Here is a 16058-nt window from a genome sequence, read left to right on the forward strand (position 1 = left end):
AATATAATTATTAAAAGTATTTCTAAATTAATTAAACGCGTAATTTAAAATAATTATATAATTTGGTTTATCGAATTTGTTTCGTAAATTTATAATTTAAAAAAATTGGAAACGCCTTCCGGTTTTTGCAAATTTTCTAATAATTAAATTTGTTTCGAAATTAATTATTTGGTAATTGCGTTTTTTTTTATACGTCGCGTCGTAAATTTTAAACCAATTTATTTTATCGTCTATAATACGCGTTAATATTAAAATAACGCGGTAATTTTTAATGGTTTGTTTTTTGGCGTAAAATTTTAATAACGCGAATTTTTTTTAAACGTTTTAATAATTTTTTAAAACGTATTTTAACCGTTGCGGTGCGCGGTAAATAAAACGGTGTTAAAATACGTGGAATTTATACTTTTAATAATTTATTAATATAATAAATTAATTTTTTTAAATTGTTCGTTTATATAATTGTCGAAAAAATTTTATTATTTACGCGTTTTATTTATTGCGTTTTTTATTTCGGAAAAAATAAAATTTATTAATATAATAAATTTTTCCAATATTTTAAAAATTAAGCGTTTTTTTTTTAAAACGTTTTTACGTAATTTTGGAAAATTGTGTTTTTTATATATTATTGGAATTTCAAATTTTAAATCGTATTTCGTATATTGCGAATTTTATACGTTTAAATATTTCGGTAATTAATTTTGTAAATTTATCAAACGTTACGAATTTTTCCTAAATTTATTAATTGGAATTTACCAATTTCCAAACGCGTAAAATTTCGGTATTTTGGCGGTAAATTTTATACCATTTTGGCCATTTTATTCGGAAATTTAAAACGGTAATTGGTTTTTGGAATTTTTCGTTATAAAATATAATAAATTAAAAAGTTTTTGGGAAAATAGGGGTTATTTTTAAAAACAATTTTTATTTTAAAAGAAAACATAAATAATTATGGACGTTATAAATATAATTTTATAACGCAATTTGCGTAAAATAAAAATTGCAATAATTTATTATTGTACCGGGTTTATAATTAACGCACACCAATATTTACGTACAAATAAATTAATTGGGTAAAAAAGCCATATATTATTGTAAATGGTGCTATTTAACCTAACAAATATAACAGCGTTTTTATGGTGTTCCTAACGCTAATTAAACTCCTGTCGTCATATAATACCAAAATTCTACTAATTATCTAATGCAACATATAACTCTGGAGAACCTATCGGCTCGCAGAACCGCCCCTTCAGAGCTCCCCCGTAGCATAAATTAGCGGCCACGGGAATAAAATCGTCTTGGAGGATCGATATCCTCTAGATTTTATTCTGGTCTCTCTCGCTCACGTCCCTCGCCATCCTTGCCCTCGTTGTAATCCTCACACTGCATCGTGGGCTTCTCGCCATGGCGCAGCTGAACCAGGGTCTTGGCCCAGGTCGTGAAGTAGGCGTTCCAGGCGACCTGGCGCAGCATGGCCTTTTCGGTGATGCGCAGGAAGCGGACGAGCGAGTCGGGCTCGCGCATGACGCCCACGTTGGTCAGGTGGATGTCGGCATCGCCGCCGTTCCGGGCCCAGTCCTGGACGTCCTCCCAGGTGGAGAGCTGGTCGAGACGGACGACGCGGCGCCGCGCCGACGGCTGGGGCTCGGCTGGCCGGAGCTCCATGTAGAGCACGATGAAGCAGGTGGCGATGCCGGCGGTGAAGACGTCGTACGAGGCGAGGCGCCGCGTCGTCTGCAGCAGCTTGGAGATGCACGCGGCGTGCCACATGCACCTTCGCGCCCGCGCCCCGTCGCGCTGCAGGAACTCTCTAAACTCGGCCTTGAGCTTGTTCATCTGGGCCGTCTCGGTCTGCCAGCCGGTGCCCGAGCACAGCGTCCGCACGGAGACGGTGCGGAGGATGCCCAGGAGGTGAGGGAGGGTCGCGTGGCAGCGGGCCGACTCCTCGCCCGTCAACAGCGCGATGTGCTCGATGGACTGCTCCAGCAGCGGGTTGTCCATCATCGCCTCGTCGTCCGTCTCGATGAAGCAGGGCCGCACGGGGGCCTTGGCGATTCTGGGGCTCATGGCTTTGAGGTGGGAGCCGAACGTGTTCATTGCGAGTCTCGATGCGCGGCGTTGCCGCTGGTTGTTCTTCACATCGGCGTACATTGCCATCAGGCTCATCTTGGCCAAGAAGGGATCGCAGTCCGGGTCGGGTGGTGGGGCGACTTCCTGGGAAGCTCCTCGCTGCAATCGGACAGCTACATGAAATTAGTAAAGGCTCGAGTACCCCACTTGGTGACCTGCGAATTGCCGCAACGAACCTTGAAACTCCAGCTGCTTCGACTTCCACTCATGGGCGTCTCTGGCGTACCAAAGACGACTGGAACCAGGCATTTGCTGCGAGACATCAAACAGATTGAAGTCTGTGGGGGTATAAGTGAAGACATAGTAGATACATTCGTACACTGTGTCGAGTTAGTATTGCGGTATCCATGGGAAGTCGAAAGCAAAGGCAAGGCTATCACTGACTATAGATGCAGCATGCGAGGCGTGTTTCCTCTTCTATCACGAGCCAATTTGCCCACTCGTCACTACTCTTGGTGGGGTTCTGCTGGGAAGCTTTCTCGGCTTCCCTTCGAGTCGCCATGTCGCGACACATGGCCATGAGCATCTGCCTTTTATGATTGGCCAACGACACTTGTTTGTACAGGCCGCAGGACATGAGGTGGATATGGCGCAGGAAAGCGCTCTGGACGAGGGCCCTGCTCGGTCGGCTGATCTGTGCCAAGGCCTATGCAAGCGGTCGGTCAGTACGTGTTTGTCAGAAAGTCATGAGGGCTGGGACCCTGGATGGCAATGTACTTCTCTTTCCACAGCCCTGCCCAGCAAATCGCACAATATCGAGGTATATTCTCGTATATCGTCAAGCTCCGAGTAGTAGCTTCCGATAGCCGCCGTGGCCAGGAGCAACATCCAAGGCAGCTCCTGGGCTTCGAGACGCGAGACGTGTATGAAGGGGAACTGGGGATCAAAATGTTCAAAGTAGAGATCGACAAAGGCCTGAATGAGGCGCATGGGCACAAAGGACGATGGACTGTCCTGGGACTGCGCCACGTAGAAGCTTTGCAAGTCCTCATATGCGCGGAGGGGGACGTCGCGGACGTGGCCAAACGTCTCGGCCTCGGCGGTCAGCATGTGCGTGTCTCGCGTCTGTGGGAACCGGCGGCATGGGACTTCGACGCGCAGACGAGAGCTGTTCAGGGCCTGAGTCGATGTGTCCGGACCCGAGGCGCGGTCTGGCACAACTGCCGAGGGCCCCGGGGCAGCCTGACCCTGAAAATGGGGGTTTTGGAAGTGGTTGTTGTGCGTGTCGACGCCGCGCTGTTGGCCGTGGTTTGTCATGTCTTGTGCAGTGCCAAGGGCATCCTCCAGCTCCTCGGGCACCGGGAAGAAGGGAAAGTAGGCAGTCAGGGCATCCCACTCGGCGGCAAAGTCGTTTACTATTGGGTTCCCATGTTGGGACATGGACGAGTCCCAATGATCGGGCGTAAAGAGAGTAGGATCACTGTGCAGTGAAGAAGGGGTAAAGTTGGGGGGCACGGGAACTGGGTGGCCAGCCGCTGTGGGAGAGAAGGAAAGGTTGTCTTGGCCGTTGCTGATAGGGCCGCCATGATGGTGGTGTGAAGTAGAAGTAGAAGCAGGCTGCTGGGCGGCCCCGTGTGGTTGGCCACTCGGCACGTGAATCCCGGGTACTTGGCTATATGCATCGCTAGGATCTTGATTAGAGGGGCCGGGGCTGATGGTCCCACCCCCGATGCCAGTGGCAGGTATTATTATGTTGCTCCTCGACGAGGTCACCGTTTTGACCCCGGGGGTCTTTGCCGGACCGTAGATGCACTCGGTCCCGGTCTCCCGACAACGAGTGCACGGCATGCCCCCGCGACAACGCTGCTTTAGTTTGGCGCATGATAGACAGGCCTGGGAGCAGCGGCGTGGGGTGCTGCGCGTCTCGTCTCCATGGCGGTGAACGGTGCTATGACGCAGGAGGGTGTCCCTAAAGAACGACGTGGTTTTTTTTTCTTCAGGTTAGCAAAAGCAAATACTTGCCGTATCTGGAGGTCTGCCGTGTGGGGTGAGGGACAGCAGCATATCATATCGATCAAATCAATCGATGCAGCCAGCCAGGGCCTGTCTTTTCCCCCGGTTAAACGCACCTCCGGGCAAAAGCCTTGTCGCAAACCTCGCACCGGAATGGCTTGATGCCGGAGTGCCTCCGCAAATGCCGGTCGAGGTGCTCTCTCCGCAGGAACGTCTCCCCGCAGTGGTCGCACGTAAGGCTCGCCGGGTCGGAAGCCATGTTCCGCCGGGCCGGGCTTTAGTGTGCGTGCTCCCTCGTGCGTGTGGGTGGGACCTTTGTCTGTTGGCTTTTTCTAAAAACCGACCACTCGACTCGGCCGTCAAAGCCAAAGATGGCTTTCGTATGATAATTATTAGCCAAGAACATGCATCAACCCCACATGAAGCCGCCGCTAGAGCGCACACATTAGAATATGGTTCCAATTTGCTGAATTCGCGAGAGGTGCGCAGAGTGCATGGACCCACCCCCACCGGCCTAAGTTTTTTTTCGCGCTCCACCCCCGCCGGCAGCAGAGAGCCGTCTGATGTACTGTAGTAACAGGGCAAGTACTCGGCGAGGTGGTTCGCGGCTCGTAGCAATCAGCGCACCTAGTCTCCCCTCGGAAAACTCGCTATTAAGGGGACTCTACTAATATGACCGAGTTCAAGGCGAACAAGTATGCCTTTTCTTTGCCCTAGATTTACAACAGGAATTAGCCTAGAACTAGAATTCTAGAATTAGACCTAGTTCTAGGAGTTATTTGACTTGGACTTGTGCTTGTTCGCTTTCCCCCCCGCTGTTCTAATTTTGAATCATACATCTCAATCATCTTATCCGGCTAGTGTCTTGACCCGCGACTTCTGACAGCAGCCATCATGGGGTCCACGAATAATTCTACCGACCAAACAACCCTCGAGTGGTTCGGTGAGGTCCCACCCCCTGTCGTCCCATGCCTGTCCCATTTAGTTACTGACGAGATCGGTCCAGGCGCCACCACCTTTCGGCTTCGTACCAGAGGCGTCACCATCTTTCTGGATACATGGTTGGACAAGCCCTCCGTCATGCCCAAGTACCTTGCGGTGGATGACGTGACAGAGGCAGACTACATCTTCATCTCCCATGCCCACTTTGACCAGTGAGTGAGTCCATGGTTTTCACGATCCGCCTGTCAAGAGAAAAACAGCATGATGACAAGGTCGAGGGGGAAAAAAGCCTCCCCGGAGCCGACCGCATCGCCATAAAAACAGGCGCCACTGTCATAGCCAACGGCGAGGCCATCAACTGCCTGCGGAATGCCGGCGTCCCAGAGGAGCAGCTCATCCCCGTTGCCGGCGGCGAGCGGATACCTCTCTTCACGCGGGCGGTCCGCGAGCAGGCGCGACAGGATCCGTCCCTACGAGCCAAGGGGTTCCCGGGCGCGCCCATCTTCCCGCTGCACACGCTGGCGGCGCTCGCGGTGCACGTGTGGCCCTCTCTCCACTGCCTGATGCCCGCGGACCACCCCGACGTCATCGACACCGCCACCGTGTACACCGGCTCGGCGACCCCCTACAGCTGCTCCCTGGACATCACCTTTGGCATGAAGCACGGCCTCCTGCGTCTGGGCGAGCTCGTCCCGCCCGAGAAGCTGCACGATGGTCAACGCTCGTTTATAGAGTATGTTTCCGACCGGAAGCGCAACGTGTTTTCCCACTGCGACGGCGGCCAGTTGATGTTCAACTTCCTGATCGGGGACAAGGCGCTGCTCTGGAGTGCCCACCTGGGCGCCTACGAAGGGATCATGAAGGACATGCAGCCCAAGCCGGACGTGGCCATCCTGGCCATTGCGGGACGGGCAAACCTGAACGGACGGCCATTTGACGGTTCGGCGGCTCAATTCGCTGTAAAGGAGGTCGAGTGGCTGGGGAGTCCGTCCAAGGTCATCTGGGCTCTACATGACGAGACGTAAGTGCCATCTTCCAAAACACCACAAAATCACGTCGCACTACTGACTGACTGACTGACTTGTCTTGATCACCTGCATTGCTCCGTTCCGAATTGACACGGCAGCAGCTACCGCCGCGGTGGAAGAATCGACCGGATCCAAGATTTTGGATTTGAAGCCCGCGGAGGTGACCGTGTTGGACTTGTAGCATTAGCATCTTACAAACTATGAGGTTGCGGCGGTGTGCTGGACACCTAACCGTACGTATGAGGTTCTCATAGATCGTAAAGAGTGCGAGAAACAGAAATGGCTCCACGGAGAAGATGTATAGCAGTAAGGTTATGGGTTAATTCGAGTGCGTCCATTTTGAGTTCAAGTCCATGTAAACTGTACACACAAAAACACCTCAGTCAAGGCTTGAGAGGCAGAAAAAAGCCTAGGTCCACCCCGCTTGATACTGCTACTGCTCCATCCGACGTTCGGATTGCTCAACCAATTATCGCTCATAGGATGCATGACAATAAGTTATTATGTATTTTTGAATTTGTTACGTGATGATGTAGTTCGTAACAGAAAGTCTGGAGTGTAAATGACTACAAATCTATTGGAACCGCTTTGCTACCCTAACATGTACAAGAGAAAAGAAGATAAAAGAGAAAAGAAAGGACGTCTTACTTGGCCTCTGTGAATGAGACAGATTTCTCCAGCAAGTTCCAGTCCTGGCCCCTGGGCTCATGGAAGCTCAGGGGCTTCATCGTGAGGTTTCCAGCCAAAGGTTTTCGCAATCGACACCGCGGTACCTACAACTGCAAGCACCAGCCGAATACCGAAGATGACAATTTTGCCTTGAAATGTGTCGAAGTCGGGCAGCTGCGTTACATTATTCCAAGTCAGTTTGTGGTTCGACCCAGTAAAAAACCCTTTTTTTTTTCTCTTCTTTCCAAGAGGATGGAATCCAACTTACACTCTGGCTGGCGCTCGTCTTGACCCAGCGCATGGACCGGGGAATCATGGCGTTCTCATACTCGGCCAGCTGAGCGCGGGCCGCCTCGTCGGGCACGTGGCCGAGCTTCTTCTTCTGGCGCGCCAGCTCCATCAGGGGGCCCAGGACGTCGGCCGAGTCGCAGATGGCGTTGTTGGCGCCCATGCCGCGGCTGGGGAGCATGGGGTGGAACGAGTCGCCGAGGAGCCAGACGCGCGGGTGGGCGACGTCGGGGTCCGCGGCGTGGGCCGGGTCCGCGCGCGCGCGCCGCCGCCAGTCGACGGGGGTGTCCCTGGCCTGCCGCAGGGGCACGGACTGCAGGGCGTCGGGCTCCAGGGCGTCGATGAGCTTGGCGTACTCGGGGTGCCAGCCCGCCTCGGCCATCTTTTGCCGCATAAAGGCCTTGGGGTCGGGCAGCTTGACCACCTCGCGCGGCAGCGGCGTGCCCTCCCACGCAAAGGACACCATCAGCGACGACTGCGACTCGTCGTAGTCGCTCGGCTTGCCCTCGTCCATGGCCTCGGGCTGCGAGTTGTACTTGTCGGGGAGGTAGACGGCGGCAAAGAGCCTGCACCCCGAGCCGGCCGTGAATATCGTGCCCTTTTCCACCAGCACGCGCGGCAGCTCTCGGAGTACGGACCAGGGGACGTGGCACTTGCCCAGGATGCCACCGCTTTCCGTCTCGGGGTTTTCGACAATGTTGTTGCACCCGAGCTGTCTGTTGATTCGGCTGCCGCTGCCCTCGGCCGAGATCAGAACATCGCAGTCTGCGCTTGTGCCGTCGGCAAAATGGACCCTGATCCTCCTGTCTTCCGGGCTACTGCTCCCCTCGGCGGCCTTGAGGATCTCGTACCGCACAAAGGTCTTGCCGTGGTGCATCATGTTGTGTTCCAGGAGCGGCGCCTGCAGCATGTTGCGCAGGCGAGCCCGTCCAATCGGTGCCGATTTGGTGTAGGCGGGGAACTTGCCCAGCTCCAATAGGAGCTCCATTTTGGGGTTGAAAATCGTTGGCGCGGACGACACCACGCCTCCGGATCGACCAAAGGAGAGAAGCAGATCCGCGTATTGGCGATCCGTCAGGCATGCCCGAAACCCCGTGAGTGCATATGATCCCAGGCGAATCTGGTAGCCATCGCGCTGGGAATCCCGCTTGTCCATCTCATAGACGTCGACGTTGACGAGGTCCTTTGCCTTGTTCAGGAGTCCATTGGCCAGGCAGGCTCCAGCGAGCCCGCCCCCGATTATGATCACATCTAGAGCGGCCATCGGTGCTGGAAAATTATAATCCTCTGTCGAGCAAAATGGCAGTGATGAGGCTGATGCGCTGTATTTTTCTCTGTCCGTACCCCCATCGTCCAAAGTCCTTCTCACTTGGGCGTGATGCTTTTATTTTATTTTCTAGATCTCAAGACACTTGTAGAAGCATTCGCCTCCCCCACCGGGTAGCGCTTCAGTCTAGGGGGCGAGTTCTGTACAATAGCAAGTTGGCGGCTCGAAATGGTTTAGCGCCCCGCCGGCACCTGCAAAATTACCGTGTTACTCTTGTCGGCTGTGTGGGGCCCCACATTCCGGCTCCTAGCAACCGTACCTAACGTGCCTATCCTTACCTTTACAATGCCCTACGCGTTTTAGGGTGTCACGTACAAGCAACATGAGCAGCCGGGCCACGTGTGTCAAAGGGCTCGCTACACGGCGCGGTTCCGAACAGTGAAAAGGCCGACTCGGTATTAAACCGTGGCACTTTGGAGGGCCATGCTTGTCTCCGTGGATAACTGCGACTGTAGGCAGGACCTTGATCCCTGCCGCGGGTTACTCCCTTTTCTCCGCAGTCTTCCTGGAACCTTTTGAGCCGCTTGCTGCGGCTTAGCAATGTGCTGGAATGCAGGCTCATTTCAAATCAGGAGGAAATCCAAAGTCGAAAGACGGCCGCGGTCGCAGCACACGACTTGTTTGCAGACAGAGATGGCTGCTGCCTCAAGTCCACAGTGGACAGCGCCAAAGGTCATGTTTTTCCAGAGACAATGAGACTTTTTGACGTTGGACCAGGTTTCGGCCATAGGCCATTGAAATTTGACAACCTACCCTGTACCGGCATCGATGCGGGTTCGATGATGCTGTTGGACCCTGTCGATGCAGATAAATGCCGAGCACGCAGGCCATGTTATCTCAGGTTCTTTTGGCTTAAAGCATGATAGGTCCGTATCGTCCGCTCCGCTCATCATCATTATTTGTAAGGCTGGCAAGCTGGCCATGTCCGAAGCTACGGACACCAAAGGAAGATGCCACCAAGTTTGAGAGCTAAGCTTATCGAGCAAGCGAGGTAGGAAAACCCCTATGTGCCAAGATGCCTCAACGTATCAATGAGGCACGATTTGTGTAACTGACAAACGGAAGTAGTAAGCAATTGAGCTATCTCGCGAAAGCCAGAGACCCGAGAGTCCGAAGATGGCGAAATGGAACTTTTGTGTGTTTGCAAGCAGTTGTTTGGGTGAGGAATTGTTTGTCTTTTGAGATCAATGACATCATGTTGAACGAATGGGCGGCCCCGAAATGCGGGTCGGGCCACGCTAGCAAGATTGCCGGTTGCGATTTCACCAGTTCCAGATCGATGGCAGACGGGCGGAGGAACCGGGGTTAAACCCTAGGCATCTGCAACATCGGGAACGGGACAAGCTGGAACAGCGAATCGCATCGTCATAGACATGTAAGCCGCATTCCAAAATGTCTGGAAGCTTATCCACTGGCGCATTCGGGTACCTTATCTTGCCTTGGGTGGGTATATATCTCAAATCATGCACTGCAAACCAACCTTTTTCGACCGGTATGAGCCAGATCAGGGGTCGTTATGTATCATTGAGTTCAGCAGTGGCCAACCGCAAAAATGGACGACAGGCCTACACCCAAAGATACCGACATTCCTGGCGGCTTCCCAGAGTCGCCGCCTGGTCCGACGCCGCTGACTGAAAGGAACTTTCCGTTGGTCACGTCGCAATTGCGCGCATCTCGCTCGCACGTCGACGCGCCGACCGAGCAAATCCGCAGGCCGGGACCAGCGATAGGAGGCGACATCGGCTCGACCTCTTCATCCTTGACCGAAAAAGAAGGCCTAAACAACGAAACCGCAAGCCAAGATGACGGGTCCGAAAAGCGGTTCGCTCCGCTGCGCACCGATTCGCAGGCGGTGCGCGCGACCGGCAGTGATGCGAGACCTGGGTTTGAGCGCAAAGCGACCAGCTACACGGAGGACGACATCTTTCGGGCTCTATCGAGGAGGCGAACGGGTGGGACGCATGCCTCGGCACCGGCCGAGAGCGACGAGGACGAAGGGCAGGAGATCGAGCGGCTCGTGTCGAGGATGTTTGGCCACGAGCGTCAGCGGCAGAGCGCCGAGGAGAAGACGCGACGCAGCGGCGTCATCTTTAGAGACCTCACCGTTAAGGGGGTCGGCCTGGGCGCCACCCTGCAGCCCACCGTCGGCGACATCTTCCTGGCCCTGCCGCGCAAGGTCGGGCACCTCTTCACCAAGGGACCGCGCGCCGCCTTTGCCAAGCCGCCCGTCCGGGAGCTCATTTCTCACTTTGACGGCTGCGTGCGGCCGGGCGAGCTGCTGCTGGTGCTGGGTCGTCCCGGCTCCGGCTGCAGCACTTTCCTCAAGACCTTTTGCAACCAGCGCGCCGGCTTCGAGTCCGTCTTGGGTGACGTCTCGTACGGAGGCGTCGATGCCAAGACCATGGCCCGCGACTACCGCGGCGACATCATTTACAACCCCGAGGAGGATCTCAACTACGCCACGCTGTCGGTCAAGCGCACTCTTCACTTTGCGCTCGAGACCCGTGCGCCCGGCAAGGAGTCTCGTCTTGAAGGGGAGACACGACAGGATTATATCCGCGAATTCATGCGCGTCATCACCAAGCTGTTTTGGATTGAGCACACGCTCGACACCAAGGTCGGCAACGAGTATGTGCGTGGTGTATCGGGCGGTGAGAGGAAGCGAGTGAGCATCGCAGAGGCCATGATCGCACGGGCTTCAGTCCAGGGCTGGGACAACTCCAGCAAGGGCCTCGACGCCAGCACCGCCGTCGAGTATCTGCGGTCGATCCGTGCCATGACCAACATGGCCAACACGTCGACGGCCGTGTCGCTCTACCAGGCCGGCGAGTCGCTGTACGAGCTCGCCGACAAGGTCCTGCTCATCGACGCGGGCAAGTGCCTCTACTTTGGTCCCTCGGAACAGGCCAAGCAGTACTTTATCGACCTTGGCTTCCACTGCCCCGAACGCTGGACCACGGCCGACTTTCTCATCTCGGTCACGGACCCGCACGAGCGACACGTCCGCCAGGGCTGGGAGGACAGGTTCCCCCGCACCCCGGAGCAGTTCGCCGAGGCCTACCGGCGTAGCAACATCTACCGGGCCAACCTCGAGGACATGTCGCGGTTCGAGGCCGAGCAGCAGCAGCAGGTCGAAGCACGCGCCGCCATCGAGGCCGGGAAGCCCAAGCGCGAGCGCACCAAGAACTACGAGATCCCGTTCCACAAGCAGGTCATCGCCTGCACCAAGCGTCAGTTCCTCGTCATGATTGGCGACAAGGCCTCCCTGCTGGGCAAGTGGGGCGGCCTCGTGTTCCAGGGGCTCATCATCGGCAGTCTCTTCTTCAACCTGCCCGAGACCGCCTCTGGGGCGTTCCCGCGCGGTGGTGTTTTATTCCTGCTGCTCTTGTTCAACGCGCTGCTTGCGCTGGCGGAACAGACTGCCGCGTTCGAGTCCAAGCCTATCCTGCTCAAGCACAAGTCGTTCTCGTTTTACCGTCCCTCCGCATACGCCATCGCACAGACCGTCGTCGACGTGCCACTCGTCTTTATCCAGGTTGTTTTGTTCACTGTCATCATCTACTTCATGTCCCACCTGGCACGGACGGCATCGCAGTATTTCATCGCCAACTTGATCCTCTGGTTGGTCACCATGACGACCTATTCCTTCTTCCGTGCCATCTCTGCCTGGTGCGGAACTCTGGACGTGGCCACGCGCTTCACTGGTCTTGCGGTTCAAATTCTTGTCGTCTACACCGGCTATCTGATCCCTCCGACCTCCATGCCGGTTTGGTTCGGGTGGCTCCGATGGATCAACTGGTTGCAGTATGGATTCGAGTGTCTAATGTCAAACGAGTTTTATCGACAGGAGCTCACGTGCAACGGGCCATTTCTGGTTCCCCAGGGACCACAGGCCGAGCCGCAATACCAAGGATGTACCCTGGCTGGCAGCACACCTGGCGATTCAACCGTCAGCGGTGCAAACTACATTGCCGAGTCCTTCAGCTACACGCGCGCCCACCTTTGGAGGAACTTTGGGTTCCTCTGGGCGTTTTTCATCTTTTTTGTGCTCCTTACAGCCCTCGGCATGGAGAGGATGAAGCCCAACAAGGGAGGCGGCGCAATAACCGTCTTCAAGCGCGGACAGGTCCCCAAGCAGCTGGAGAGCACCATCGAGACGGGCGGCAAGGGCAAGGGAGGGAACGAAAAAGATGAGGAAGTAGGAACGACGGGATCTGATTCTCAAGCCCCGGTATCACCTCGCGAAGGGTCGACCGAGGAAGACGACAAGAGGTCAAACCAGGTCGCTGAGAATGAGACCATTTTTACCTTTAGGGACGTCAACTACGAGATCTCAAGCAAGGGTGGCAAGCGCAAGCTTCTATCTGATGTTCAAGGATATGTTCGGCCTGGAAAGCTCACGGCTTTGATGGGTGCTTCTGGTAAGTTTAGCATGGCGTCTGGTCTTGCTGAAATATGCACTTCAAACTTGCAGGAGATGCTAACACAAACAAACAACTTTAGGCGCTGGAAAGACCACCCTCCTCAATACCCTCGCCCAGCGTATCCAAACAGGCACCGTGACGGGCGAGTTCCTGGTGGACGGCCGACCTCTTCCCAAATCCTTTCAACGTGCGACGGGATTTGCAGAGCAGATGGATATCCACGAGCCCACCGCCACCGTGCGTGAAGCCCTCCAGTTCTCGGCCTTGCTCAGACAACCCCGCGAGGTTCCCAAGCAAGAAAAGCTCGACTACTGCGAGACCATTATCGACCTGCTCGAGATGCGCAGCATCGCTGGTGCCACGATCGGCAACGTCGGCGAGGGTCTCAACACTGAACAGCGCAAGAGGCTGACCATTGGAGTGGAACTGGCTTCGAAACCCGAATTGCTCATGTTCCTCGACGAACCGACGTCTGGACTCGACTCGGGCGCTGCCTTCAACATTGTCCGCTTTTTGAGAAAGCTCGCCGACGCAGGGCAAGCAGTGCTGTGCACGATCCACCAACCGTCGGCCATTCTTTTCGAGAACTTTGACGAGCTGCTCCTGCTCAAGGCTGGAGGGCGCGTGGTCTATCACGGCCCGCTCGGCCACGACAGTCAGGATCTTTTGGGATACCTAGAGGGCAACGGAGCTCACAAATGCCCACCCAACGCCAACCCGGCCGAGTACATGCTCGACGCCATCGGGGCGGGCGATCCGGACTACAAGGGCCAGGACTGGGGAGACGTGTGGCAAAACTCCAAGGAGCGCGAGGCGAGGACCCGCGAGATTGACGACATGATTTCCCAACGGCAACAGGCCGAACAGACCCAGAGCCTGCGCGACGAACGGGAATACGCCATGCCGCTATCCGCGCAAATGTCGGCCGTCGTGCGCCGCTCTTTCGTCTCGTACTGGCGCAACCCAGGCTACCTCGTGGGCAAGTTCATGCTGCACATCCTGACGGGGCTCTTCAACTGCTTCACCTTCTTCCGGATAGGGTTCGCGTCCATCGACTACCAGAACCGGCTCTTCTCCGTCTTCATGACGCTGACCATCTGCCCGCCGCTGATCCAGCAGCTGCAGCCCGTCTTTATCGACTCGCGGCAGATCTTCCAGTGGCGCGAGAACAAGGCCAAGATCTACAGCTGGTCCGCCTGGGTGACGGGCGCCGTGCTGGCCGAGATCCCCGTCGCCGTGCTCGCCGGCGCCGTCTACTTCAACTGCTGGTGGTGGGGCATCTTTGGCTGGCGCGACATCATGCCCGCCTCCTCGTCCGCCTTTGCCTTTCTCATGGTCGTGCTCTTTGAGCTCTACTACGTCAGCTTCGGCCAGGCCGTCGCCGCCTTTTCGCCCAACAAGCTGCTGGCCTCGCTGCTGGTGCCCCTCTTCTTCACCTTCATCATCAGCTTCTGCGGCGTCGTGGTGCCGCCCGCCCAGATCCCCACCTTTTGGCGCGAGTGGATGTACTGGCTCTCGCCCTTTCACTACCTCCTCGAGGCACTGCTGGGCGTCGCCGTGCACGCCCAGCCGCTCGAGTGCAGCGCTGACGAGCTCGCGCGCTTCGAGCCGCCGCCCGGCTCGTCCTGCGAGGAGTACGCGGGGCCCTACGTGGCGCAGGCCGGCGGGCGGCTGCGCACCGGCCAGGGCGGCATGTGCGAGCTGTGCCAGTACGCCGACGGCGATCAGTTCGCCGCGAGCTTCAGCGTGTATTACTACAACCGGTGGCGCGACGTGGGCATCTTTTGTGGATTTATTGTTTTTAATTACGCGGTGGTGTACCTGGCCACTTGGCTCAAGTTCAAGGGCAGGAACCCTCTCAAGATGTTTGGCAAGCGGAAGAGTGGCTGATGGAGGAGCACAAGACGGTGTAGCCATTCCCCTTGAATAAAATGGGCTGCTTGTGTCATTTCAAAGTTTAAAAAATGGAAGATTCCGGCGTAATTGCAATTAATTACTCGATGTAAAACACCCTTGGTCATGGTAGCCGATGGACCGAGGCTTCTAATTTGCCTACCGCTGAGAATCAAGCCGGCCACTTTGTGACTCCAAATGAAGAACAAGAAATGAACATTTCTTGGTCAGAAAAGTTCCGCAGCTGCACCCTTGGTGGCGGTGATCAGGTATTGATCTGTCGCCGCGCCCTGGAGATATTTTTATCGACAGACTCGCTGTCTGCCGACGGGCGGCTGACATGGCCATCCTGAGTCGAACTGCCGACAGGCCAACCTGTATTCCTTGGCGTCACCATGGATCACCATCCCAGAGCCTATGCCTTGCGCCACGTGGTTCACTTTCGTATAAATCCAAAAATATCTTGTCTTTCGGGGCTGCCCTTGACTTGAAAGATGCTTTCAACTGCCTGGATGCCTTTTGTGATAGTGGTAGTAGTCCCATTGCTTGATGATGCGCCAATCTGGAAATTGGAATATCGCTTGTTTTTTTTTTTTTTTTTTTCTTTTTTTTTTTTTTTTTCTTTTTTTTTTTTTTTCATCAGTGGGACATGGGCTTACAAAGTCTAATTGATATGCATGTACTTATTTTTCAGCCAATCTTTGAGAATAAGGATATACAATTATCCAACTCAGCGGTCGAGATGTTGACCAAGTAAATGCAGTGATCGAGATCCCATTGGTGGTCATGGCTTTTCGCAGGTCTAGAATGGGCACTGCCGGGATGTAACCTCGACGATCCGGGGACTCTGCGCCTTGTGAAAAAGCCGGTTTTTAAGTCTCCCTTGACCCATGTTTGATTTCCTACATTGAGCAAATGGGCGACAATGTAAACAGCGAGGACAGTTGAAATCCATCGAGGCTTTGTTGTCATACTGTCATTATAGATGTTCTTCACCACGTCTGGTTTTTTTTTGGTTTTTTTTCCCGCGCGACACTCGCAAGTCCCAGTCGCATGGGCAAAGCGTAATGCTAGCATATGTTGAGCTGATGGGATGTCGAAGCTAATACTATTCATGAAAGTCAATCATATTTCGTGTACAGATTTGGATGTTGACTGTTTCCGCAAATGGAAAGATTGTCACGGGCTGCATGGGGAACGATTAATAGACATTAATGCACACCAGGCTAAAAATAAAAATAGCAGCCATGAAAATACTATTGCCATATTTACCAAGACAAGGATTGTAGTTCGATTCGTCCAAAGGTTAAAGTATGTTCTCTTAGTCTTGTAATTAGATTTCCATGTATAAAGGAGATGGCATCTCGGATGCTAATTTAACTTGAATTTTCTTTTTCCTCAGGTCAC

General features: G+C 54.2%; 4 protein-coding genes across 4 annotated transcripts; 2 read left to right on the plus strand and 2 right to left on the minus strand.

The window, feature by feature from the left end:
- Positions 1–1135: 1135 nt before the first annotated feature.
- MGG_14175 (uncharacterized protein) lies at positions 1136–4512 on the minus strand. Its single transcript, XM_016990540.1, has 5 exons — positions 4197–4512; positions 2845–4036; positions 2512–2773; positions 2304–2447; positions 1136–2240 (listed from the first exon to the last, which is right to left on the minus strand). Exons 1-5 carry the CDS (start codon positions 4337–4339, stop codon positions 1321–1323), a joined length of 2661 nt encoding a protein of 886 aa, XP_016846005.1. The 5' UTR covers positions 4340–4512; the 3' UTR covers positions 1136–1320.
- A 216-nt stretch (positions 4513–4728) lies between these two features.
- Positions 4729–6380, plus strand: MGG_10279 (uncharacterized protein). Its single transcript, XM_016990525.1, has 3 exons — positions 4729–5023; positions 5087–5234; positions 5312–6380. Exons 1-3 carry the CDS (start codon positions 4975–4977, stop codon positions 6045–6047), a joined length of 933 nt encoding a protein of 310 aa, XP_016846006.1. The 5' UTR covers positions 4729–4974; the 3' UTR covers positions 6048–6380.
- A 375-nt stretch (positions 6381–6755) lies between these two features.
- MGG_10278 (uncharacterized protein) lies at positions 6756–8383 on the minus strand (the record flags this gene model as incomplete). The annotated part of the gene is made up of 2 exons (XM_016990524.1): positions 6988–8383; positions 6756–6893 (listed from the first exon to the last, which is right to left on the minus strand). The coding sequence occupies exons 1-2, from the start codon at positions 8269–8271 to the stop codon at positions 6756–6758; spliced, it is 1422 nt and encodes a 473-aa protein (XP_016846007.1). The 5' UTR covers positions 8272–8383.
- A 1426-nt stretch (positions 8384–9809) lies between these two features.
- Positions 9810–14962, plus strand: MGG_10277 (uncharacterized protein). Its single transcript, XM_016990523.1, has 2 exons — positions 9810–12755; positions 12838–14962. Exons 1-2 carry the CDS (start codon positions 9887–9889, stop codon positions 14646–14648), a joined length of 4680 nt encoding a protein of 1559 aa, XP_016846008.1. The 5' UTR covers positions 9810–9886; the 3' UTR covers positions 14649–14962.
- The last annotated feature ends 1096 nt before the right edge of the window (positions 14963–16058 follow it).

This window comes from Pyricularia oryzae, assembly GCF_000002495.2.
Source record: "Pyricularia oryzae 70-15 unplaced genomic scaffold supercont8.8_4, whole genome shotgun sequence".
In the NCBI taxonomy this organism is placed as follows: domain Eukaryota; kingdom Fungi; phylum Ascomycota; class Sordariomycetes; order Magnaporthales; family Pyriculariaceae; genus Pyricularia; species Pyricularia oryzae.